The 11821-nt window shown below is 44.1% G+C and overlaps 1 protein-coding gene across 1 annotated transcript in view; it reads right to left on the bottom strand.

Moving 5' to 3' along the window:
* The window catches only part of Fbxo33 (F-box protein 33), a 30940-nt gene extending 25186 nt beyond the window's left edge, over positions 1–5754 (bottom strand). Inside the window, exon 1 of the mRNA XM_008829015.2 lies at positions 4811–5754. Coding sequence (XP_008827237.1) covers positions 4811–5415 — 605 coding nt within the window. The 5' untranslated portion in view covers positions 5416–5754. The remainder of the gene's footprint in view (positions 1–4810) is intronic.
* Between the last annotated feature and the right edge of the window lie 6067 nt (positions 5755–11821).

The raw sequence follows: 11821 nt of genomic DNA, 5'->3' as shown, positions 1-11821 counted from the left end.
CCTCATTTTTTTTTTTTTTTGAGGTCTCTAAATGGGACCTGTGGCTCATCAATTAGGCTAGACTGGCTGGCCAGGGATCTGCCTGTCTCCACCTCCCCAACACTGGAATTACAAGTAGGTGTCACCATGGCTGGCTTTTTAAATGGGTTAAACTCAGGTCCCCATAGCAGCTGGGGGTGGTAGCAGGGTCGTCTACATAGTAAATTCCAGACCAGGTGGGAATACCACCACCTAAAAACAAACAAAAAAGTATTACATTAAATGGAATTATTTAATTACTTCATTCAAAGATTGTTCAATGGCTTTATTTAGGTCAGAAAAAAATATATATTTTTTTGTCTTTTTGAGACAGGGTCTCCCTGTAACCTCAGCTGGCCTAGAACTTGCTATGTAGACCAAGCCGGCTTTTGAACTCCCAGAAATCTGCCTGCCTCTGCCTCTGAAGTGCTGGATTTAAAGGCATGCCACCACACCCGGCTCATAGTTTGGCTTTTAAATTTAGTTTTATATCCTATCTTCTATCGGCTCCTGCATAATCATAGGAATATACCCATGGACTAGAGAAAGCCCTACTCCCTTCCATAGCAGCCCTCCTAGGGAGTTTCTTTGGCCTCTCCACTCAGTGACCTTGAGGTTATCCTTGCAGAACTATGTTACTGTGTCAGTTATAAGGTATGGAGCCTGTTGGGAGTGCAGATACATTATCTTCTCTATAAGCACTACTATTTAGGTGGTATGGACTGGTCAGTCCCAGTATGTATTTATGATATAAATGAGCTTTGTAAAGCAAGGCTGCTGTATATAACTACAAATACAGTATTTGTTACTTCTGTTGGGAAAATTTTTCTTTCAAGAAAAATAAGGCTGAAGGTTGCTGGATGACATCTCAGATGATAAGAAATACCTTGAAGGTAATAATCTGGTATGTACAAAGAATTTTCTACTATACAAAACACCAGGTTTCATTATAACATTTTCATACATTAATATAATGTGCTCTGATCATACCCTCCACTCCACTGCTTCCTACTGTCCACCTCTCCACTTCTGCTGGTCCCCTTTTACTTCCATGTCTTATTTACAAATCTAGATTTCTGGGGACTGGAGAGATGGCTCAGTGGTTAAGAGCACTGAGTGCTCTTGCAGAGGACCTGGGTTCGATTCCCAGCACCCACATGGCAGCTACGAACTGTCCTTAACCCTAGTTCAGGGGAATACAAAGCCCTCTTGTGACCTCTGAGGCATTCCAGGACACGGGTGCACTCACATACAAGCAGGCAATCCAGTCATATACATAAAATAATAAAAATAATAAAATATTTTTTTTAAAAAATCTAGATTATATAACACACAAGGGAGAAAACGTGCAATATCTGTGGTCCGAAGTCTGGCTTAATCACTTGGCAAGCTTTTCTCCTGTTTCATCCATTTTTCTTCAAATGATTCTCTCCCTCTCCCTTCTCCATGTTGTGACACAGCAAGAATACCCTCCCCAGATGTCAGCCTCCTGCTTTGGGACTGCCCAGCCTCCAGAACTATGCACTAGATAAATTCATTTTTTTTTAAAGTAAATTACCTGGTCTCAGGTACTTTGTTATAGCAACAGAAATTACACTAAGATGGGTAAGTGGCTCAAAAATTATTTATGTTGTTATCAGCTTTGTGTTTTAGTTTAGGATGCAAAAAATTATTTATCTTGGTTATCTCATACATAAGCTAAGTGTGGTGGTGCACACCTTCACCCCAACACTCAGGAGACAGAGGCAGGCAGATTTCTGTGAGATCAAGGCCAGCTGGGTCTACATATCGAGTTCCAGGCCAACTGAGGCTACAGGGAGACCCTGTCTCAAAAAGAACAACAACAGAAAAACACCAACATGGAGATTTACTTAAATCTCACAGAGATCTGCCTGCCTGTCTCCTGAGTGTTAGGGTGAAGGTGTGCACCACCACACTTAGCTTATGTTTTTGTCCTTTTATTTTGTTTTTTGAGATAGGGTCTCCCTGTAGCCACGGCTGGCCTCAATCCCACAGAGATCTGCCTGCTCTGCCTCCTTAGTGCTGGGATCAAAGATGTGCGTGACCACCATGCCTGGCTGTTTTTGTTCTTTATGGCAGAATAAAATTCCTCTTTTCTGTGTAAAAAATAATGGCAGAATCATAAAGCAAAATCACTGTAAATTTTAAAAGAACAATGTGTAATGTTCATGCTTTCCATTAGTTATTAATTTTATGGTTTGAAAAACAAAAAAATTCATTAAGTTACATTGTTTATGCACTGTTTTAAGTTGGTAGTTTGTGAACACAGAATTACAAAATTCACTAAAAGAAAAGAAAAGAAAAAAAAATGGACTAGACTGGAAGTAGCCACATAGCACAGGATGACCTTGATCCTCTGAACCTTCTGCTTCTTTCTCCTGTGTGTAAGGATTACCTGTGTGCCACCACTACCAGGTCTATGTGGTGCTGGGGACTGAACCCAGGGCTTCCTGCATGTACTCTACCAGGTAAGATACATCCCTAGCCCAACATAACCTTAAAAAAAACTCTGAGATAAGCTAAGTACGATGGTGCCCCCCTTTAATCCCAGCACTTGGAAGGCAGAGGCAGGTGGATCTCTATGAGATTGAGGCCAGCCTGGTTGGTCTACATAGTGAGTTCCAGGCCAGGTGGGTCTATAGGGAGACTGTCTCATAAAAACCAAAACAAAAACCCCACTAAAAAACTCTGAGATAGAATTACACATACACATAATGAATATGCTATCAAAGCAGTATAACACACAGTTCCAGCAACGCAGCAGAGGGAAAGAAAACCCTAAAATCACGGACGACAGTCTCCTGTAAGAGAAAAGAAGTGATGACAGATACCGGAGGGCACACAGATGTGGCCTATGGGCAAGTACATTAGGATGGCAGCTGAAGTGGAAGGGTGAGGAAAAGGAGAATTAAAGAGAAAGCATACTATACTACTATTCTGCATATCTGCATATGTTACCCACCCACCCACTCATCCATCCATTCAATTTTTAAAATACCTCAAAGAGACTAGGCATTGTGAGAAGTTAATTCTTCACTGACCTTGGCCTTTTTCTTTCTGGTTTCACAGAAGGGCTACCTGATTTCAGAACAAATCGGTTGGTCCTATTAGCTATGCATTCAACACTGAAAGAAAGCCTCCAACCTGATAGTTTTAGTATCTACAGCTTCTCTTGACGAAATCAAAGTAAGAAAGTGGAATGGCTTAGTGTGAAAAGCTGGGAAAATACACAGGCCCCTGAAATAATGGAGCCATTCTCCAAATACAACTTTTTTATATTCCATTTTCTGAGGCAGGGTCTCAGTAGCCCAGGATTGCCTCAGACATACTGTGCAGCTGGGAATGACCCTGAATGACTGATCTTCCTGCCTCTAGCTCCTAAGTGCTGGGATTACAGAGCTGTACCACCATACCTGGTAACCATATACAACCTGAGGCTATAACACTTATCTCTCAACCCCTTGATTAAGACATAGATTATGGAAATATACTGTATATAGACATACTCAGCCTAGCATTAACCACTGCCTGCTCCCAACTCTATTTAACATAATGATGGTGGTGCATTTATTGCGAAAGGAAGGACACTGATCTTACAGAAAACTCATGTCATGTGGCAATGTGCACATCACTTGACCTTATTAAGCATCAGTTTCCTTTCTGTAAAGTGGGACAATAATTTCCGCCCTGAGCATGACTCATTTACTTAGAGGGTCAAATGAGAAAGAAATACTAAAGTATTTGTTGTAAACTGCCACAATTATTACTACACAAGTGTCATGTCATATCACCGCCCCCGCCCCCGGCCCCTGCCGAGTTTTCCTTGTAAGGTTAGAATGAATGCCCAGATACAGGAAATATAAAGTTTGAAGGACTCTATAATTTAATAGGACAATAGGGGTGAGGATACAGAGTCAGAACCTGGGTAATTAACTCTAGGTAAAATCACAGCAAAGTCCCAATGCAAAAGGACAGTTTTATGTTTAGTCCCGCAGGTACTAGCCAACTCCTTCACCCCACCCCCAACTTATATTGTGTTACTTTGGGGTGAATCACTAGGAACAAGTTGGGTCTGGTGGTGGTGCACAGGGAGGAACTTCCAACCAGGACAACTAAACTCTCCCCCAATAACTTTTATAAACACTCCTCCCACTCTTTGGGCCTGGCCCAGTCTAATGAAACTATTCCAGTTAAGAAAAGGACTTTATTTTACAGACAGGATCTCCCCGCAGCCCCAGCTGGCCTGGAACTGACTATGTTGACCAGGCTGGCCTTAATCTCTGAGATGGTCTTGCCTCTGACTCCTGAGTGCTGGAATTAAAGGCGAGCCACCCCCAAGCCTGGCCTAGAAAAGGACTTTTAAAGATTTCTTGAAGTAAATAAACTTGTAACTATGGGACACTAGCAGTAAAACTACTCATCCCCTCATCACGAATTCCTATCTCCAATGGCCAGGATAAGAATCAGAAAAACTCACACCACGTCTTCTTTTTCGGACAACAATCACCCCTCAAACCTCAACTCTCCCAGGCATAGAATAATGACAGCGCCTGTCAGCTCTAGCCCAGAGTCACGGAAAGGATGAATAGGATGACCTGAAAGGCGCCAGGGACAAAGTTAGCTAAAGTACCAAGCCAGGTCCCGCTACCGGGGTGAGGACCGAAACCCGCAGTCCCAGAAGGCAAGGTTCGGGAGGGCCGGGGCATCTCCCAGGGTGTGTCCGGGAGAGGGGAAGGGGGTGATACCGCGTGGCCGGTCCCCGCAAGCCTACCTGTTGTTCCGGATGCTGACCAGCACGCACAGCACCAGCTCCAGGTAGACGCGCAGCACTTCCAGCCAGCGGGAGGAGAGCTGCGGGGCCTCGACCTCGTCCCCTCCGGCGCCCGTGTCCGCGCTGCCGTCCCCCGGGCCGCCGCCTCCGCTCAGGTAATTCTCCGCGGCAAACTCAACGCGCAGCTCCCGCACGAACCAGCCGCACTTGCGCATGAGGAACTCCAGCCGCGGCTGCTCCGCGGGCGAGACGCGCAGGCAGATACGGAGCTGCGGCCACAACGCCGGGTAGAAGAGACACTCGCGCCAGTGCGAGCAGGAGGCCGAGGCCCGCAGCCGGTCGGGTGCCGGCAGGAAGGAGAAAATGTGCACGATGAGCTCGCTGGGCAGCGACGCGGCGCCGGCCGCTTGTCCGCACAGAGCCATCCGGCCCCGCCGCCCGCCGCCGGCCCCCGGCCGCCCCCGCAGTCCCCAGAGCAGCCCCCGCAGCCGGCGCAGCTGCCGCCGCCGCCGCCGCTGCCGCCGCCACCGCACCACCCGGGCGGCCCCGGCTCGGGTTCGAGCTCCCGGCGGTCGGGGCTGCGGTACTGACAAGAACAACAACATCAATGACAAGGAAGAAGGGGGCGGAACCGTCGTGAGCCTCGGCGGAACCAAGTGCGGCCCAAATGGCGGAGAGGGGGACGGGCTTCGGCGGGAGGCCTGCGCGCAGCCCGCTGCCGGCCTTCTGTACCGCACTCACGCTCGCCTCGAGTGGGCAGAGGCAGCGGCCTCAAACTCCTCGGTCGGCCAGGCCCGGAGCCCGGCGGTGGCAAGGCCGAGTATCAGGAAACCGTAGCTCTCCCCGCGGTGGGACGCCCAGGCTGGGTAGTGGTAGAGACTGAGCTGACGTCAGCGGTAGTAGGAGGAGCCCTGCGCGGAAGTGCGCGACTTCCGGAACGAGGAAGCTCCTGGTTGCCTGGATCGCGCCGCACGTGATCCAGGACGCACGCAGGCTGGGGGCGGGGCTGACGGGGCGGGGCTGCGACTGGATAGGTCTGGCCCCTGGAGCTTGGGGCTTGTCGGAACCTGGGCGTGGTGCCATGTGGTCCTGAGCGCGGAACCGAAGTGGTGGGTCTCTGTGTCTTTCCCAAAGTGGTCCCATCTTCCCAGAGTAGCAGACCGTCTGCCGTCGCGCTGCTAAGGCGGAGGAGTGCGGCTGCCTCGACGCGCGGGGTGCGCTCACGCCTCAGTGAGGAAGCGGTGAGGACAGCGCCACCCTCCGGATTTCGAGGAGCAGGAAAAAAATGGCTAATGATGTCTATCCTGAGGGCTGTTACTGAGACTTAAAGGCTCTCTGAAATCTTGTCTGCAGAAGTTCTATGCAATTATGTTTTATTAAGTGGTAACAACAGCAAATTAGGAAGTTAAGACTGGGTTTTTTTCCAGTTTATGAAACTGAAGTCATTGTAGAGAGCCCGTGGACATCTCGGTCCTCACTGTTGACCTTTGTAACAACATACTCCTTTATAAAAAAATAACATACCACGTAGCAAAAGAAATATTTGAATATTATGGGGTACTCCTGAAAAGAAGTTGGGTGAGAACTTTTTTCTTTTTTGGTCTTTTTCAGACAGGGTCTGACCTGGAGCTTGCTGTGTAGAACAGGATGGCCTTGATCTCACAGAGATCCGCCCGCCTCTGCATCCCGAGAGCTAGGATTAAAGGCCTGTGCCACCATGCCCAGCCATTTTTTCTTTAAAAAGAATATTTTATTTTATGTGTATGAGTGTATGTAAGTGGAGCTGTGTCATGCTTGTTAACTGCCATGTGGGTGCTGGGATTCGAACCTGGGTCTTACGCAAGAACAGTCAGTGTTCCTAACTGCTGAGCCATTTCTCCAGCCCCTTAATTGCAGTTTCTTAAAGTCATTGAAGTGTTTTGAAGGGAATCATAGACATCTGGCTCTTCAGTATTAAAACCTGTATTAAAACCTACTCCAGTATTAAAAAGATCACATACAGCAAAACATTATCCAAATTGAATACTCCATATTCGAATTTACCGTTACTTCCCAAATGTGTTTCCCTGCTTTCTCCAAACCAGGATCCAATTAAGGGCCACTCTGTGTATCTCAACTCTCTTTGCATCTAAGCCTTTTAATTTTTAATGGTCAGTGCACTCAGAATTTCATTGTTACACTGATTGGTTTCAGAAAAACAGGCTAATTGCCTTGAAGAATAACTCATCTTCTGACTGCTTTTTCTATTTTCTTGTAATATTTAGCTTGTAAGCACTTCTGGTCTCTGAAAAACAGAGAGACAGAGATAGAGACAGAGAGACAGAGACAGGCAGAGACAGAGACAGAGATAGAGACAGAGACAGAGACAGAGATAGATACAGGGTCTCCCTCTAGCCCCAATTGGCCTGGACTCACCATAGAGACCAGGCTAAGCCTCAATCTCACAGAGACCCACCTGCCTCTGCCTCCCAAGTGCTCAATTAAAGGTGTGAGCCACCATGACTGGCACAGGTCTCTGAATTTCTTATAAACATGTAAATTAATGCTAAAGTTTTCATGATGTTAAGGTTACAGATTTTAAGATTTTATCACAGATGATGTTGAATATATTGAACTTTACTATCTTCTTGAACTATCAGTGATTTAAAAAGAGATGACCCCTGAATTAGGTTAGTCACACCATGATCTTGTTTTATATAAAGTTATGATTCATTTTAGTTTTTCCACTTTTTTTTTTTTTTTTTTTTTTGAGACAGGGTCTCCCTGTAGCCCCAGCTGGCCTGGATTTGCTTTGGAGACCAGGCTGGCCTTGAGCTCACAGAGATCTGCCTGTCTCTGCCTCCCAAGTGCTGGGATTAAAGGCATGCACCACCACGCCTGGCCTTTTTCTCTTAAGTAATTTATTTATTTTTTTGTTTCCTGCAAATGTCCAAATCTCCTACTAATCATGTACTTAATGGATCTGACAACAGTTCTTGCATGAATAACTATTAAAATAACTTCTTTAAAAGTTTTTTCCTTTTTGAGAAAAGATCTCCCTGAAGCACCAACTGGCCCTTTGTAGATTTCACAGAGATGGGCCTGTGTCTGCCTCCCAAGAAGCACAGACACTTGGGACTAAAGGCATGTGCCACCACACCTGGCTTTAAAATGATTTCTTATTCTTCATTGCCTCTACAATTATTGCTTTGTATTTTGTAGACTAGGAGCTTTCTTTCCAAAAATCAGGAACATGCCAGGCATAGTGCTGCATACCTTTAACCCCAGTACTCCAGAGTCAGAGGCAGGCTGATCTCTGTGAAATCAAGTCCAGCCTCATATACATAGTGAGTTCCAAGCTTGCTGAGGCTACAGGAAGACCCTGTCAGAACAAAATAAAACCCCACAAAAAACAACCGCAAACAACACCCCAAAACCCCACTACCCCCCCCGAAAAAACAACCAAATAGATCTCTCTGTATAGATATTATAGGGTTTTTGGTCTTGTTTTAATTCCTTCCCTGCTGAACTATTGGCAGCTGCTGAGTTCTGGGGAGGGGTAGTCATTGCATTCAGTTGTGTACCATTGGGTAAGCCCACCAGGCTCCATGGACAGCTCCGAACCTGTGACCACACAGTCCTGGTTAAAATTAGTGGGACACAAAACAAAGTAAAAAAGCATGAATGTGGTATGGGACACCAAAGAGGGTAGGGAGAGCGTGAACAGTGCACTGAATACAACATGAAACCACCAAAGAACAAAGCTAAAAAGTTAATCCATAAAAAATGGTGGCACATGCCTTTAATCCCAGCACTCGGGAGGCAGAGGCAGGTGGATCTCTATGAGTTCAAGGCCAGCCTGGTCTACATAGTGAGTTCCAGGACAGCTGGGGCTACAGGGAGTCTCCCTGTCTCAAAAAGACCAAGAAAAGAAAAAAAAATATTTTTTTAAGTTCCCTTTCCTTGGGAAAGTGAGGCTGAGTTTTTACATTTTTATTATTTGTTTGTTTGTTTGTTTGTTTTGAGTTTGCTGTGATCTAGCTGGGTAAACTTGAACAAGTTGCTTAACCTGTTTGGTCTTTATTTTTTCATCTATACAAGCTGAATTTTGGCAGGGATTGTGGCATCTCTATTCATTTTCAGCTCTTTTTTTTTTTTTTTTTTTAAACAAAACAGAACAAAACACTTTAATGTTAACTGCCATAAAGTTTACCCATTTCAAGTATACAGCTGAGTGTGATCTTTAGCAATTTTGTCAAATGATGCGACTATCACCATAAATCAGTTTCAGAAAATTTTCATCCCTCTAATAAGAATCCATATGCACAAGGGGCTGGAGAGATGGCTCAGTAGTTAAGGGCACTGGCTGCTCTTGCAGAGGACCCAGGTTCAGTTCCCAGCACCCATGTGGTGGCTAACAACCTTCCGTAGCTCTAGTTCCAGGGGATCTGACACCCTCTTCTGGCCTGCATTCATGGGTGCACTTACATACATGCAGGCCAAACACTGATACACATAAAATAAATGTAAAAAAATTAAAAAACGTTAAACTATTCCATATGCCCAAGATTCCAGGAAAATACAGCAATTACAAATCAATCAGTATATTTCCAGACCATCAAAACCAGAAACTGGGTGGCAGAAAATAGTGCAGCTAATCCCCACTCCAACCATTCGCACAGCACTAATGAATGCACTTTGTCTCTATTGCCTTTTTTGTTCACTTCAAATGGAATCATACAATATATGATTTCTTCCGTTTCTTTTATTTAGCATGTTTTTTGAAGTTCATGCACGATATAGCACACATTTGTTGTTGTTGTTATGTACATCCAGCAACTTATGGATGTTTCAATTATTTCTAATTTGTGGCTATTACAAATCATGATGCTGTGAACTTTCATGTGCAAGTCTTCGTGTGGACTTCTAAATTCAGTCCTGGATTTCTAATCCAGTGCATCATAAGTGCTATGCAAGTCCTCTAGCACTGAGATACATCCCCAGCCCATAGACACGTTTTAATTTCTCTTGGGAATATACCTAGAAGTGAAAGGGATAGGTTTCATGCTAGTTCTGTGTATGACTTTCTGAGACATTGCCAAACTGCTTTCCAGAGTGGCTGCACTATTTTCTGCCAATCAGTTTCTAGTTTTGATGGTTTGGAAATATACTCTGATTTATAATTGCTGTATTTTCCTTAGCTTTTGACTAGCAATATGCTACCTCCCTCCTGGTCAGCATTAATAATTAGATTTTAATTATTGGGAATGTTTTCTAAAAAAAAAAGTATAAATTTTCTTTAAAATTCTGTTTCTTAGCATTATATCTGAATTTTTATTTTCTTATTAAATGAAATATGAAAGGAATACTATTATCAATAATCATGAACTAAGACATGAATTAATAACATGATCATGCCGAGTTACATTAATAAAACAGTAAATTCTAATAGTGACAGTTATCAAGGCAACATTTAATATTGTTTACTAAGTGTGATATTTTACCATGTTAGGTGAGATAAGATTATTTCATTTGACATTTATATATGCATTGTACTGCTAAAGTAGCAAAATCGACTTACAAAGGTCAAGATGAAATCACATTTTGTGAAGTTATAAAGTCAGCTATGATTCAGAGTGTGGGAGGAAGTACTGGCATTATGAAGCTCATAAATACCTAGTACTACTAAGCTCCAGGTTCCAAAAGTGGCATTTGTCACTATGGCAACCACCATGCTTATTTGGATCTGAAACCTAGGCAACAGTGATTGATAGTTATTTGGATCTGAAACCTAGGCAATGGTGATTGATAGGACTATTTCATCAAGGTAGATGTATTAGATTGATATGCTTGTCTGTTCATAGTCAGTGGTTCTGTTTTTCTTGAATGTTTATGCTTGACTCTTATAGAGATATATTAGAGTTGTTTATTTTTTTCTAGGAGAGTATTTAAGTATTTGGTGTTTTCATATGTGAAGTTTAGTGCTTTTTCCCGTTAGTAATTAGGATTTCTCTCCCCATTTTTGCTTAAATTTGGCAACATGTTTTGAGCTAAGTATAGTTTGTATAATACTGAATCACTTGCAGTTGTATAACAGAAAAAAAAAGGGCCATGGCAGAGTTCATTTTAGCTACACCATGAAATGTTGCTTAGGACTACCAATGAAATTTCCCTAAATTCAAACATTTCTTGAAAAAATGTCCTCTCCCCCAGCAGACCCTAGGTTTCAGATGATGTTGGCAACTGAAGATGGTGTGGCACCTTTCCAAACTATCTCTTAGTATGCATTTATGAATTTACCTAGAGCTATGGGGGCCTCCTGGGGAGTTATTAGAAGCTGTTTTCTTTCTTCCCTCTCGGATCTGTAAGGTGGGAGTGGTTCTTAGTGCGATTGTATTGCAGAAAAAAGAAATCAAAGATTTGAAGAGAACTTACTTTGCAGGACAAAGACCCATAGTTGGTATAACAAGTTGCTTATGTATATTTGAACTTAAGCTTACCAAGCCACTTACAGGTTGCTTGGAAATTGGAAGAGCTGCATTGATAGAACTGGGTTACATTTCTGTTGCTGTGGTAAAACACTGTATAATCAAGGCAACTTATAGAAGGAATAGTTTATTTGGCTTATGGTTCCAGTGGGAAAAGAGTAGCCACTTTCTTGGCTAAAAGTCAAAATGTCCTTGGACGTCTTAGCAACATACTCTGTTCTAAAGGCCAAAAATATCAAAAGTATTTGGGAGCTCTTATCTAATCCCCAAAAGATTTTAGGGTTAGCCCTCACCTCCCTTTGCTTCCCTGGGCCTGCAGGACGCGCAGGCCTCTCTCCCACCTGCAGGCTTCTCTCTCCAGGCTAAGTCTATTGGGCCCTCTGCACCTTGACTCCCCCAGCCTCACTCACCCTCCCATCTCCTCTGCTGGTCTCTCTTCCTAGCCTGGGTCTTGTCCCATTCCTTGTCTGGGCGCCCCAGACACCTGGGGAACCACCACTGCTTCCTGATCCTGTGCATCCAGAGCAACTCAGTTCCTTCTCAG

The sequence above is a fragment of the Nannospalax galili genome, unplaced genomic scaffold (genome assembly GCF_000622305.1).
Source record: "Nannospalax galili isolate Female #2095 unplaced genomic scaffold, S.galili_v1.0 scaffold1594, whole genome shotgun sequence".
In the NCBI taxonomy this organism is placed as follows: domain Eukaryota; kingdom Metazoa; phylum Chordata; class Mammalia; order Rodentia; family Spalacidae; genus Nannospalax; species Nannospalax galili.
This window is presented reverse-complemented; position numbering and strand designations above follow the sequence as displayed.